This window comes from Hemicordylus capensis, chromosome 3, assembly GCF_027244095.1.
Source record: "Hemicordylus capensis ecotype Gifberg chromosome 3, rHemCap1.1.pri, whole genome shotgun sequence".
Lineage (NCBI taxonomy): Eukaryota > Metazoa > Chordata > Lepidosauria > Squamata > Cordylidae > Hemicordylus > Hemicordylus capensis.
The window spans coordinates 246,276,920-246,292,406 of record NC_069659.1 but is presented as its reverse complement, the minus strand read 5'-3'; the positions used below and the strand labels follow the sequence as shown (position 1 = coordinate 246,292,406).

Here is a 15,487-nt window from a genome sequence, read left to right as displayed (position 1 = left end):
CCATATGCATTTATTACCATATGCATTTATTTATTTATTTACTTATTTATTTGAAACATTTGATATACCACCCACTCCGAAGACTCTGGGCGGTGTACAAAAACATGCAGAACAAGACAGTGTACAAAAGACGGTGTACAAAAACATGCAGAACATGCAGAACAAAAACATGCAGAACAAGACGGTGTACAAAAACATGCAGAACAAGACAGCATTAAAATTACATTCTAAATAAAACTAAAGTAACTAACAAAAAAGAAAAAGAAAGCAAATAGATAAACTACAGGGTAAAAGCCTGGTGAAAAAGAAAAGTCTTCAATAGAGAATTAAAAATCAACAAGGAAGTTGCTAAACGAATCTGCAGAGGAAGGGAATTCCAGAGAAGTGGGGCAGCAACCGAGAAGGCCCTTTCATGGGTCTCAGCACCCCGGACCTCTCGGAAATTGGGGACCGACAAAAGGGCCATCTGAGCATATCTGACTGGATGGGATGTAACTGGATGGGAGAGGTGGGTCTGTAGGTAGACAGGTGCCAAACCTTGCAAGGCTTTGAAGGTCAAAACCAGGACCTTAAATTGAACTCAGTAGCGAATAGGCAACCAGTGCAATTGTGTACTGTGTTCCAAGTCCTTTTTAAACAACGCTCCCAATAGAATCCCTCTATACATCTAGTGGTGTGCACGGAACCGCACAGTTGCGGTCCGGCACTGTGGAGGGGGTCCCTTTAAGGGCGGGGAGGGTTTACTTACCCCTCCCGCCACTTTGCCCCCTCCAGCGCCCATATTTTCTGTAGAAATTGGGGTGGCAGGATACCTCCCCGCCGCCCCTTCTGCCTCCTCATTGCAAAAGGCCGCAACAAGCCTTCTGCGGTCGGAGGCCCGGTCTACCCGTCACGTCGGGTAAACATGAAGCTCGTGCGCCGCACCACGTGCGCATGCGCAGAAGGCTTGTTGTGGCCTTTTGCAATGAGGAGGCAGAAGGGGGGGCGGGGAGGTATCCTGCCGCCCCAATTTCTACAGAAAATACGGGCGCTGGAGGGGGCAAAGCGGCGGGAGGGGTAAGTAAACCCTCCCTGCCCTTAAAGGGACCCCCTCCACCCGGACCGGACCGGCCAGGTCCGAACCGGTCCGGATGGTCCGGAGGCCTTTACAATGGCCTCCGGACCGGTCCGGACCCACCCCTATATACTTCTGTGTTTACTGTCTGCTTTCAGTACTTCCTGTTATCAGGTTAATGACCATTTGCTCACGTTCTTGTAATTCTTAATCTTTTATACAACTAACTAGACAAAAATTTCATTGATGACAGAGGTATTAAATATGTATTTCTAGTAACTCCTGCTACTTTCCAGTGTTACTGGATTTTCATACATCCTCACCACATATATGACTTCAGAGTTTTGGTTGTTGGCATGATTAGAATGTATCTGATGTCATTTATATAATGTTTTATCATTATTTTCCTTTAACTTAGTAGATATAGAGCCCTTTTTCACGACCAGTGAGAAAGGGCATTAGGGTTGGTGGGGAGGAAGCCCTGATGAGCTTAACTCCCTGCATACAAGCAGTTCCCTTTCCTTGGGCAGGCGAATCGCCCACCCAGATAAACACCGGCTGCTTCCAGCAGCTCCGAGGTGCTGGGACGTGTCACTTCGCGTCGCCCTGCCACCTGAAGTTCCAATAATGCACCATGTGAATACGAATGCACCATGCGAGTGTGTGGTGCATTATGGGGATCTCCCCTCCCCTCCCCTTGCAGCCGCGGCTGACAAACAATCAGAAAAACCAGGTTAAGGGAGCGCTTGCTCTCTTAACCTCATTTTAGAGAGAGGCTGCATAGGCAGGTTGGCTGCCGTGGTGCTGCCGGGATAGAGCCTGATCCTGGCAATACACATTCACATGCAAAACTGGGCTAGGCTTCCTTAGCCCAGTTTTGCACTCGCCTGTGAATAGTCTCATTGAATAACTTTATTTAGTAACAATTTGTTTCCATATATCTTTCCCGCAATCATACACTACTTCATAAAAGTATTACACTACTTCATTAAAAAGTTTTAAGTTTTAAAGTTAAAATGATACATTATAAGACTAATGTGCATTTTCCATATTTTAATTGTGGCTGTATAATTATTATTAATGGTGGGAACAGGCAACTTTAATGCAGGGTCTGCTTTGTCAGACTGCTTCCAGTTCCAGACTTTTTCTCAGAGCTATGCATGGAGTCATGACACTCAGATGCTTGGAATCCTTCTCGTTAAGTTTTACGTTCTCTCATGATGTAATTACTTCCAGGCAAAGCCTTTTCTATGCGTGCATGAAGCTTTTAGAAACCTACAGATACAACTAGGACTTGGTCAGCGATGCCAGGAATAGCACCATGGCATCTCTGTTGATCTTAGCTCAGAACATTATATCCTGTTGGAACAGCATTCTGACCTAGTCAAAATAAAGGTTATTTATTATTGTTTCTAAGGACATATTATCTGAGGTTCATAAATTATCTTAGGGAAAGTGTATCACAGCTAATAAACTCTTCGAATATTCACAGTAGATCAGCACAATCATTCTGCACAGGTGCTTTAATTATGACATAAGAGAGCTCATGTTCTCTGTCCTCAGATCCCCCATTTCTCTGTGCAGTGAGAAAACCCGTTGAAGTCCACAATAGTGTATACTTAAATGTAAGTTGTGTAGGAATAGTAGAAAACTCAAGGAACCTTTTCTCATGATCCCTTGAGAGGGCTTGAAGGTGGGTGGTGGGGAAGGCTGCAGGAGTTTACCTTAGACAATCCTGCTGCTGCCTCTGGGCATGCAGATTGCATGCCCATATGTTCCTCTGCTGCCTCTGGCTCTGCGGAGGTGCAGAGGTCGGGATGCGTCGTCCCGGCCCCCTGAAATCCCACAATGCACTGTGCAAGTGAGTGGTGCATTGTGGAGTCCTGCAATGTCTCAGCGATGGCTGAAAGCAGACGGTGCTGATACACAATCAATTAGACACGGTTAAGGGTGCAAACGTACCCTTAACCCCTGCTAACTGGTGGGCTTCTTTGGCGGGTTCTTCTAGCTGAGACACTGCCAGGATCCACATGGATCGCAGTGGTTCTTACATGTAGCCTAACCTGGGCTGGGCGTCCCTAGTGCGGGTTAGGCTGTGCATAATAACCTTGGCTAACTGGCAGGCTTCTTTGGCAGGTTTCTTTGGCAGGTTTGCCACTGAGGCGCCCCTGGGATCCACTTGGATCCCTTTGGTTTTTATGCACAGCCTATCCAGGGCGAGGTGTCCCCAGCCAGGGTTAGTCTGCGTGCGAGAGCAGCCTCAAGGTCTCCTACAGAAGTTGTCTCAGGTTTTTAAAGAAGAGGTGATAACAATGTTTGTATTGCTTGGAAGTTGAAAAAAGGACTTCAGTGTTAACCAACAACATTTATGTAAAGCTCTTTTCATGATCTGTGAGAAGGGCTAGAGGGAGGGGAAGGCGGGTTAAACTTACCTTCCCTGCAGACACTTGAGCCGGCATTGCTGAGCACATGCCCTGCATGCCCAGACGATTACCCATGCAGCGGGGAGGGTCAGGGGCTGGGATGTGTTATCTCGGCCCCCAGAGCTACCAGGATGCACCGCGAGAGTGCTCAGGGCATCATGGGGCTCCCCCCACCCCAAGCTCCCTGCAGTGTGTCAGCTGCAGCTGCCAGCAGCCACGGCTGCCACACGATCCAAAAAACGAGGTTAAAGGAGCACTCACTCCCTTAACCTCATTTCATAGGGTGGCTATTTAGGCAGGTTTGCCACTGTGCAGCCACCGGAATCAGCCTGATCCCCAGTGGTTCAGATGAGCGTGCAAAACCGGGCTAGGCTCCCTTAGCCCAGTTTTGCTTGTGCATGTGAATAGCCTCCATGAATTATTGGGCCATGTCATTCAGCTTAAACTAACTTCAGAGTCATTGTGAAGTTATAACTAAGTGTGGGTGCCATCCATTCCGAGTAGGAAACAAATGTCTTGCCCCACAGACATTAAGTGCAGAGACTTTATGTGCTTTGGTTTCACTCAGGATAGCAAACTCTTAGGGCTAAACGGTGTGTTATGTTATAGCCAGGGATACTGGTAGCCTATTGGCCCATTGTTGCAAAACTCCCTCTTTGTTTTGCAGCAAATAAGGGGAGGGGGAAAAGATGGCTTGCTTTTCACTTTTCACCTGACCCTCTGAATTTCCCCATGGGTTCTGGAACGATATCTGCAAGGTAAACTTGGTTCTGAAACACTGGTTGCAGTAAGAGCAGTTGGGATGAAGTTGAGGAGAAAAAGAGTGAAAGGATTACGTATCTTTCCTCCCTGCTCCTTCTCTTGAAGGACCTTTGCAACAAAAAAAGGGGCCTGCCAGGTTAACGTGCAAACCCCTGCTCACTTGGCCGAAGGCACCTTTTCAAGTGCTGGTTTTAGCAGCGGGGACAGCAACTGTCCCTGTTCACTGCTGCACAGTATCCCTTCCACTAGCTGCTCCTGGCTTCCTTGCATTTCTTTTTCTATTCTTTTTGGGAGGGAACCATATTTGTATTCTTTTTCGTATATAAGTGTTAAGAACCTGTTGTTGTTGTTATTGAAAAGTGATACATAAATATTGTTTAGAATAATAACTGCAATATAATTAATAGTTTGAGCCTTGGACTTCTAGGACGTGTGTTTTACAAATTAGCGAGATACATTTCTATGACTGCGCTTTTCTATTAGCCTGAGACTGTATTAATGTCCAGTAAATAACCCCTTGCTTACGAAGTACTCGCTTTGTTTTCTAAATGTGCTTTTTCCCGTAATAGTGACATGAAATCATCTATGCTTCCTGACAAAATTGTTTCTAATAGAATTATTGTCATATGGCATTCGTTCTTTCTGGGCAACCAAACAACATCTGATGCCAAGAGTACCTGACCTTTTGTTGTCCTTTTTATATCACCTCTTGACATCTGATGAGTGTTTAGAATACCTTCTTATATCAACATATTGACAACGTACAGCTTTTCTTCCCAAAATAAAGTATTCTTCATTGCTGCTAGTTTTAAATTTGTTGATCTGTGGCTCAGACACTAAACCTGGTTGTGTTTAACATGAGAACTGAGCAAGTAGAACATTTTTGTTTGTTAGAATTCTACAAAACTGTGCTTCTGTGGGGAAAAAGCAAACACAACATATCTCTGAATACCAGGTGCTAAGGGACAAACGCAGGGGCGTAACAAGGCTGGAGTGGGACCAGAGACAAAATTTTAAAACGGGACCCTCGCTGATACACACACACACACACACACTTCACATGTGACTTGCCTCGGGGGGGGGGCCCTCGAGGCGTGGGGGGGCCCAGGCAGCCGCCTCCCCTTGCCTAATGGTAATTACGCCCCTGGACAAACGACAGAGGAGGGTTGTCGTCTCCATGGCCTGTCTGTGAAGGAGGCAACAGCCTCCTCTGTGGATTGTTCTGTGCTGAGAGGAGTACTTAGCCTTCTCTTCTCCAGACTCTAAACCTCAGTCTTCCAGATTAAGTGGTTACCAAGTTCATATGATTAAGGTGTTAGTCCTGAGGTTAAAACTGGGCACTCTGAGGAGGAAAATCTGCCCCCCACCCAGTTGCTAAACCCTTTTCTATCTGCAGGGGGTCAGTTGACAAATGCTTTTCTATCTGCAGGGGATCAACTTTCTGATGCATACCATGTTGCGGTGTCACACTCTCCAGCACCCCTTGCACGCTCCTCAGCTGCCTCGCACGGCAGTGGTGGCACGCACATGACCTCCAAACGTGCACGGCAGCCATTTTCATGGTCAGCAACCATAATGATCACACAAATTGCCACCATGCATGTGCAGAGGTCATGTGCCTCTTTGCTTTAAGGACTTTCCCTTTATTTTGCCAACAGGCAAAATGGAAAGCCCCATAGTCTGTTTTAGGCATGCCTCTTAACAGGACTACTTTTCATCTGGGAATGTAATCTTAGTTAGTCTGAAAGAACTCTAATGCAACATCTGGTTATTCTATATATATATATATATATATATATATATATATATATATATATATATATATATGGCTGTCACTTATGCCACTTGATTAAACAATATTGTCTGCAAGTGGCATTTTTAAAGCGCCAAACAATATTCGGCTATCTCTTTTTAATGGAACAAGAGCATTGCTAAGGCTGAAGTTAGGAACCAGTTACTCTAACACATGTGAAGGGATTCGGTTTTGAATCATTCACTCCCAAAAGCTGCATGATAAAATAGCGTGCTGCATGAAAATGTGTACTAATGAAAGGTTTAATGTTTCTTGGTTTTCATACAGGCTTGTAATTGGAGATCTGTCAGACTCTGAAAGTGAAATATTTGAGCAGTCCAAAGAATGGGCCACCCAGGCAGTTGAAGAGCAGCAGCAGCAAGCTTTCAGTCATGGAATAGAGCTCATTCCTTGGTATGTGCTGTCCATCAGAGCTGATGTCCATCAGTTCATGCTGCAAGGGGCAACAGTCATACATTATGACCAGGACACACATTTTTCAGCACGATGTTTCCTTCAGCTTCAGCCTGACAATAGTACATTGACTTGGATGAAGCCCACCACTGCTTGTTCTACAAATTCTAAAATGAAACTGAGTCCTCTAGGTAGCACTGTGGAACTGGGTAAATTTCCATTTCTCTTCAATACTGGATTAAATGGACTGGTGGAAGGTTATTTAGACCTGTTTTCAGCAAAAGCTGTGTATATGGGGCATTCGGGCATTGATATGCATGCTGTGTGCATTCAAAATAAACTTTGTAATATGAACCTTGAAGAGAATGGTGTAACACTCTTGTATGGACTTCAGACTACTGAAAATAAGTTGTTGCACTTTGTGGCTCCCAAATATACCACCAAAATGCTGTTTGATGGATTGCTGGAATTAATGAATGCTGTCAGAAAAATGAAGAAATTCCCTGATCAGAGGTTGCAGTGGCTGCGAAAACAATATGTCAGCCTCTATCAGGTAAAGTGAAATATGATTCTTCTTATTCTCCAACATGCAGAACATGTTTCATTTGAACCCACTGAACTTTAGCAGCTGCCCCTTTCCCACTGCCATCACCATTGCCTCCATGCTTTTCTCTGGTCCTTCCGATAGATTCTGGGGCCCTAGTCCAGGCTTATAAGACTTACTGTACATGCACATAAGTAAAAACAATGAAATTTCATATTTAATTATGTATCTTGTCCTTTTTGATAATGCTGAGGACTTTTATTAGGAGGATGGCAGATATGAAGGCCCAAGCTTGGCTCAAGCTGTTGAATTGTTTGGAGGGCGGCGCTGGAGTACAAGGAATACAAATCCAGGAAACATGAACAAAAGTGTAGAGAAACCAAGTGTGCAAAGAAACAACACTCTAGGAATAGGCACAGCCAAGAAAAAGAAGAAAGTGCTCATAAGGGTAGGATATTCAACTATTTATTGTCATTCCATGGCTAATTTATGCTCATTTATTGTATCTTTGCTGTATAATTAACTGAATCCATTGGCTGACACCCAGGCTAGGGATGTGAATGTGTCACGATTCGTGCACCAATTCAAGGGGAAGTTGGGGCACCTTTAAGAATGAGGAGAGCAGGTCCATACCTGCTCCGCCGCCATTCACCGCAGCTTCCTGCTGTGGCGTCACCCTACCCAGCACCCTTCACATGCTCCTCAGCTCCCTCATGCAGAGCGGTGGTGGCACACACATGGCGTCTGTATGTGCACGGCAGCCATTTGTGTGGTCAGCAATCATGCTGATCATGCAAATGGCTGCTGCAAATGTGCAGAGGCCATGTGCATGCTGCCGCATGAGGGGTGCCGGGGAGCATGAGGAGGAGCAGATACAGACCTGCTCTCCTTGCTCTGAAAGGTGCCCCAACTCCCCTTTGAATCAGTGCATGAATTGTGATTTGTGCATACCCACAACCCAGACTAAATTAGTAATAGCACTATTCAGGAGTTAGTCTGAGGACTATTTAATTTCAATAGGATTTCCATTGAATAATTTAGTCAGGAAGTCAGCCCTAAACGAGAGAAAAATGCATTATAAGTAGAAATCCTGAATGTTTGCAGGATTTGCACTTGCTTGCATTTCACTTATTTAGAAATGGTTTATTTTTTTCTGCATATACTACATAATAATACAAGCCTGCCTGTGTTAAACCAGAAATAGAGTGTTGTGGGTGATGTTTTTGACTTCTGAATTTGACCTTTGTGCGATGGAAACTGAATGAAAAGGAAGTATCATACATCTGAAGCATACACAGTATTGGTGCCTGTCCAGAAAATATCATTTCCTGTCACTGCCAAACAAACAAACAAAACCCAACAGCATTACTTTGGAAAATAGAATTAATTAGCTAAATTTCTGGAATGGAGCTTCTTTTTAAAAAGTGAAGAAATGTCCACTGGGGAAAACCCTAAAATCTAAAGTTCAAAATTTTATCTTTTTCAGTAAACATTAATGCTTTAAAAACTTTGCTATCATGGCCATTGGTATTTAAATAGTCAAAATAACATTGTGAATGTTTTATCATTCTAGGCTTATAATTCCTGCAAACTTCAAAATAAATACAATTCCATTAGAGCTATATTTTGTGAAAATATTTGCATATTTCAATGCACATTTTGTTGCCAGTTTCATTTTGAAAAACATTTTTAAAGGCTTCAGTGCAAGTAGAATGCTCAGTTCAGCGTTGTGAGTTTGTGAAGCAGTTGAGAAGGTTCTGATTTCAGGTTTATGCAAATTTAACTCTTGTGCAAGACAATTCACTATTCAGACAGTTGAGCTAGTGAGTTCAGAATATTTATTTATTATTTATTTATTCAGTTTTTATACCGCCCTTCCGAAATGGCTCAGGGCGGTTTACAATTAAAACAGAAACCATTAAAACGAATAACAATTAAAACAGAAATATAAATATGAACACCAATTAATTAAAACATCTTAAAAAACAATTAAACTATCAGAACAATTAAAACCTTGAAATCCAGGTTAGCATTAAGACAATTAAAACCAATTAAAAACCCTGAAAGGCCAGGCCAAACAGATGGGTTTTAAGGGCTCTCTTGAAGGTCAGTAAGGAATTAAGATTACGAATTTCTGCTGGGAATGCATTCCACAGTCCGGGAGCAGCTACAGAGAAGGCCCGCCTCTGAGTCGCCACCAAACAAACCGGCGGTAACTGGAGACAGACCTCCTAGGATTACCTTAATAGTGATGTGCATGGTCCGGAGCAGTCCGGACCAGCACCAAAGGGGAACCTATCTTTTAGGGCGGGGAGGGCTTGTTTACCCCTCCCGCGCCTCTTTGCCCCCGCCAGTGGCCGTAATCTACTGTAAAATTGGGGCGCTGGAAACCAGCCGCCCCAGCCGCCGCCGCTTCCGCCGCGCCCCCCCCCCCCCACGAGCAGATTAGAGAAAAATAGGCTACTGCCTACAAGGAAAGGCTACTGCTGCTCTGAATCGGAGGCCCGGTCTACCCGGCTTCTTCCCGGGGGGTAGACCGGGCCTCCGGCAAAAGCTCTATAGGATAAAGAGCTCTAGCGCGCGTGCGCACGCACCCAAGGCCCCGGTTGGGCCGGAGGCTTCGATAAGAGAGGAGCTCTGTTCGCGAGCTCCTCTCTAAGTTCTTCTAACTTGGTGAGCACTCGTGGGGGGGGGGGCGGGTGGGGGGGGGCGGCAGGGCTGCAGTAGCCTTTCCTTGTAGGCAGTAGCCTTTTTTTCTCTAATCTGCTCGCGGGGGGGGGGCGGCGGAAGCGGCGGCGGCTGGGGCAGCTGGTTTCCAGCGCCCCAATTTTACAGTAGATTACGGCCACTGGCGGGGGCAAAGAGGCGCGGGAGGGGTAAACAAGCCCTCCCGCCCTTAAAGCAATACCCCCCCACCCGGACCCGGACCAACCAGGGCAGAACCGGTCCGGCAGTTCGGCCATTCTATAGAATGGCCGCCGGACCGGTTCGGACACACCCCTAGACCTTAACGTGCGGTGGGGATCATGTAGAAGAAGGCGCTCTCTAAGTATAGCATTTTAAGTCAACTTTCTTTCCCTTGTAATGCATCCTACACTGATGATCCAAGAACATAATTTTAGAACTTTTCAAGTGTTTTATGTTAATGAGCCAAGACAAGCCAGCCAACCAAAGGGATTTAGATATACGTACATTCTGTATACATTCAGGGTCAAACTAGACATGACATAGGAGTTCCATGAACAGAACCTTCTGACTTTAAAAAAATAATATTTGCTTCAGATCCCTCTGGTTTGGATTGAGACTACAATTATGGGGAAAGGTTTTTTACAACAACAATGCACCTTTCCCCACATCATTTTCCTAATGAAAACCACCCACCTAAAGTTGATATTTTGCCCGGGTGCAATGGGATATGTGTACCCCTGTATGGTACACTTGTATACCTGTATGTGTTTTCCAACCCATAAGGCAAATGGGAACATGTCGGGATGAGTGATTTTATATTCAGCAAATGCTACAGGGGAAGTGTGTGTTTAAAAACCAAACCAGACCCACAGCCCCTGTCTGAATTGCATTCTTCTCCTGCCTGCCATCCAGCTGCTCTTACATTAAAAAAACCAAAACACTCTACAGTAGATCCTATTCATGTTGCGTCTATCTTGGCCCCCAAATAAAACTCTAATAGCAGTTTCTGTCTGCATGCTGCTTACTTCTTATTTGGTTCAGGAAACTGATAATGGCTTCTTTGTATAAATGTTTTCTATATAATTGCTTATTTCTAAGTTGTTTATTCTAAAGTTGGCTGTTTTAAGGGTGAAAGTGGAGAAGGCACTGATGATGAGATGGCAACTCGAAAAGCAAGACCTTTTAAGGAAACTCGGAATAGAAGTGGGTCAGACCCTCAAGATATTGATGAACAAGAAGAAATGGGTATCTGTCTTTATTTTACCAACGGCCCCAATAAATGCTTTGGATGAGGGCACACACAGGGGCTTTCCCTCCCTCTTTTTGTCTAATTCTAGTTCTTCAAGCTACTTCACAGGAAAGACTTCTTAGGCAATGTTTGTGCAGAGATTCAAGTACAGGGATGGGAGGCTCCGTAGTTCTGATTTGCATACAGAAGCTTCCTGTGGTTTTTTGAAGCCTGACCTAAATGTAATTTCTGCTGTGATAGGGTAGTTTATCATATATAAAAACAGATCTAGAAATATATAAATAAGGCGTTACTGAAATGACTGCCTGCTTTGTTTTACTGCCACGAGATTCTTGCTCCACTGGAAAATGCTCAAGCAAGAGTTTCAGTAAGCCTTTAGTGGAAGGGAAGGAGCACCTGAGGAAGCTTCTCTGAGTGGCCTCAGCAATAGTCTATGATGCACAGATGGCACCCTTAAGGAACAGCTCTTGCAGGAGACAGAATTCCCTCTGAGGATTGTAGGCGTCATCCTAGCTTGGCCTTTCTATGTCAACCCTAGCAGGAACAAAATAGAATAAATGCAGCACATGAGTGCAGAGTGTTCTAGACGGCCTTTCTTCATCTGGAGATGTGCCATTTGTTATGAGGTTAAATAGTTTATATCCAGTTATAATAAAGAAACTGTATTATAATATCCAGTTTGTCATAAAGAAACTTACCTGAAATCTGACTGTGTCTTCACATATTCAATAATCTGTGGCTTTGAAAAATAATTGTAGGCACGTTTTCATTTTATTGAATTCTGAATTGGAGCCCTTAACATTGTGGGAATAGAATTTTCTTCAAAAAAATAAAGCTCTTCTGATTGACTTTTAAAATGATGTTTTTCCATTAAGTGTGCAAAATTCATTATATAAGAATGGCTTTTATATTGCCAAAGTAAATATTGTAATCGAGACTATTTTCCTCTGGCCCAGAATGGTTTGAAAATGCCTTCTATAACTTTAATCATTTTGACTTGGGCAAAATAAGAGAATTTTCAGATATGGTAGGGACCTTAAAAAGCCCCTTTGTATTCCATCCTGTTGTCCTTAAACAGAACAGATTATATCAATAATAATGTCATTGTAAATGTTTATTCTACCCTGTTTATAAATATTGCAGCTATATTCCAGCTGACCTAGCTATTTTGCTTGCTGGTTTGTTCCAGTATTTTAACTATTATTACCATTAAAAACAGTTCTTTTTATTTAATTCAAATCCTCCATATTTTCAGCAAAACCCTCAGACTTGTGTCCTATGCTCAGTGGCCAATGCCTGGAAGGTTTTAATTAGTATATGGTGAAAATACTGCATGTCTGAGTGAAATGTTCACACAAATTAACAACAGAGGGAGACAAAAATTGAAATAACTCATGTTTTTCTTTTGAATAGAGTGTTAATCTGTGTTAACAGCAGAATGAGAAAAGCAGTTAACATGATATCTTTTGCTGGAATACTTTATATTGGCAGAAGTGTACAAGTTGTATATTATTTTGAGCAACATAACAAGATGAAAGATTTTCGGTTATCTTATCCTTGAGTACACTTATTTGCTGTCTGACAGACACATTTATGTAACTTAAGAACTTGCATACTGTGTCATAAACAGGATCAAGTACAATACAATATGTTATGTAATCAGTTTTATAGCTCTAGTGGGAATTAGATTTGAGGCCCATACAGGACTCTAATTTGAAAAGGTTACCCATATATATTAGTGATGCAACTTCGCTTTCATTCTTAGAACCAAACCTTCTGGTTACTGTTTCTGGTACCAACATCCTGCCTTCCAGAAGAGCACAATCCCTGACTACCTCAGTACCACTTAATGTAACACCTGGGGTCTCCTCACCTATCAGGCCAGTATCTTCTCCTGTGATGTCATCTTCAATAAAAGGTCAATCTAGGTAAGGACAAATCATGACTTGATATACATTTCTGGACGGCAATTCTAGAAATATTTGTGAGATCAGTGCTTAGTTGATTACTAGCATTGGCAAAACTGAGTTTAAAGTGTGCCAAATCCGCAGATGCATATGGGATTTTTTATGGCCTCCATCATGAGCCCTAAAGTGTTTCACTTTTGTTAGCCAACACACCAACAGATTAATTTTTAACTTACAGTTTGGAAGGTGTGTGCATGTCTGTCTGCGTAAAAATTAGATTAGCCTCAAGTGCCCATGCAGAAATTTTGTGTGATCTTGAGACCCTGAGATCATGACCATTATTTGGGGGAGAGGGGAGGGAGGGAAGTGCCTAAAATAAGCATTAATATTTTTCTTTTCTGCATGAATCTATTCAACATGCCAATCACACAGTGCTGTTTTTAGTTGCAACAACACAAGCCTAGTAGGTGGAGTTGGATTTGAATGTGAGAAATGCAGGTTCAGGTTCGTGCTCATTCCATGAAGCTTTCATTGAGCAATTCACTGGACCAGTTCAGTTCAAACAGGTTGTTGGGTCAGGAACATGAGTTGAAGTCCCCCATAGCCTGTGCATTCCCACTCCCCTCCTCTGCTTGTGTACTGCTAACATCCTGGTGTGCTGTATGAACCCAGAGCTATTGTTAACTATTGAATCCAATTAAAATTGGTGGGTTTTTTGTTTATGGGTATTCCTCCTATTTCTTCATCTAAACACAGTACAAATTGCATTTTTTTTAAAGCACCTGGAGCAGCAGTAGCTGGCATGGAAGAGTTAAAGGAGGACTGAAAGGCTTCCAAACCTTCATGGTTTCTGATAGCAACATGAGTTTTATTGAATTTGTAGAGCTCTTCAAATCTTTCAGGTAAAATCTATTTTACCCATTCTTAGCCTGAGTTTTAAGAATACTGTGCTTTGAAAATAGAGATTATAAAAATAATTATTATATCATAGTGTTCGAAGCCGCAAGGATCTGAAAGATCTTTTTGATATATATGCTGTACCCTGCAATCGACTGGGTTCTGATTCTGCTCCACTGTATACCTCTCTGAAGATTGATGAGAATACAAATGGACTCCAGCCTGATTTAGGTAAGAGAGATTAAGATAACAATATATTCAGGTGAATAGTGGGTTGGATCTGAACCTAGATTTGTTAACTAGATTCAAATGCCATATCTACAAATGGGATAATTGTATGGTCCTGGTCATGCACTTTTAAAGAAGTTCATTTCTCTGTGTGAGTTCAAAATGACACTTAAAGGCCAAACCTCTAGTTCCCAGAGTTCAGAAGTGAACCTTAGTTCCATTGGGGTGGTGGTGGGGCAACATAGTGACACTGGTTATGTCATCTGAACCTACATATGTTGGAATATTGTGCTTGACATAAGGTTCCAAACACGTAACCAACATTTGGAGCCAGTTACAGAGATGGGTCTGGAACCATAAATTGGGCAGAATATGCTCACATTGGTGGATTCGGACAACATGACCAGTGTCAGCATATCGTGCCCACCCCCCAAGTCAAAATCACTGCCAAACTCCAGGGACAGGATTTTCAGTTTTATAATGTCATCTGAACCTGACCTCTGCCTCTAAATGAGACCAATAGTGCCCTATCTCACTGTGCTGCTGTTGAGAAGGGGGGTGGGAATCACAACAGACATTGATGTGGTTTGATTGTGCATGACTGAGCATGGGCATGTGGCCTAAAGATACAACATTTAGGGCAACTGAAATGAATGTAGTTGGTATACATGCAGTTCCTGGTGAAATGTACCTTTGAAAAACTGCTATGAACTACTTTAGGTTGTAAGATGTTTGAAAACAATACAACCAAGAATCATTCAAAGCTAAACTGCAGCTCCCATAACATTATGACAGCACTTCTCATTACACAGAACCAAGGTAATTAACACATTCAAGTGTATCTATTTATTTATTTAGCCAATATCAGTTAAAGTTAGCTTATTCAAGGATTAGGGAATTTGCATTTTTATAAATCCTATCTTTGAAATAAATAAACCAAGCCCTGAATAACAATTTCATGTTCTGCAATAACTGGCAAATATGGGTTTAAACAAAAGCATCAGATCTGGATCGAGATCTGTTGAGATCCATCTAAGAATGGGCTATGCGCCTGCGCAGAGACCACGCGCAGGCGCATAGCCCATTCTTATGGATCTCAACAGATCTCGATCCAGATCAGCAGAGACCACGCGGTAGCCATGCTGCAGCTTGTCGAGGCTTTCAAGGCCCGCCCCCACGCATGCAGCATGCTATTTAAGGGCAGCTGGACATAGTGTTACTCAGTTTTCCCCCGACCACCCTTAGCGTTTGGACCTTAGTCTGCCACTCCTTCGTTGGAAAGTTCCTCTTGAGTTCGATCTCTATTTTTAAAAAAAAAATCTGTTTGGATCCTTCGTGTATGACCTCTTCTTCGGGCTGATGTGTTTTGGATAGTGTATGGCCTGGACTGGCTGAAGGAGACTGTTTTGGTGTTGAAATTGGACTGGCTGAGGAGAAAATTTGCCGGTTTTGACTTTGGAATGGACTTGACTAACCCTATCGTGAAATGACTGAAGAGAAAAAGACCTTCAAGAGGTGTGAGGGCTGCA

General features: G+C 43.1%; 1 protein-coding gene across 9 annotated transcripts in view; it reads left to right on the top strand.

Moving 5' to 3' along the window:
• PLCE1 (phospholipase C epsilon 1) overlaps positions 1-15,487 on the top strand; it is a 256,592-nt gene that overhangs the window by 175,359 nt on the left and 65,746 nt on the right. For 7 of the 9 annotated variants that reach the window (XM_053305927.1, XM_053305932.1, XM_053305931.1 and 4 more), the window contains exons 8-14: positions 6,320-6,998; positions 7,255-7,437; positions 10,805-10,922; positions 12,692-12,854; positions 13,613-13,735; positions 13,825-13,961; positions 14,679-14,777. In XM_053305927.1, the coding sequence (XP_053161902.1) occupies positions 6,320-6,998; positions 7,255-7,437; positions 10,805-10,922; positions 12,692-12,854; positions 13,613-13,735; positions 13,825-13,961; positions 14,679-14,777 (1,502 nt within the window). The remainder of the gene's footprint in view (positions 1-6,319; positions 6,999-7,254; positions 7,438-10,804; positions 10,923-12,691; positions 12,855-13,612; positions 13,736-13,824; positions 13,962-14,678; positions 14,778-15,487) is intronic. The other 2 variants (XM_053305934.1, XM_053305933.1) reach the window with 1 other exon arrangement.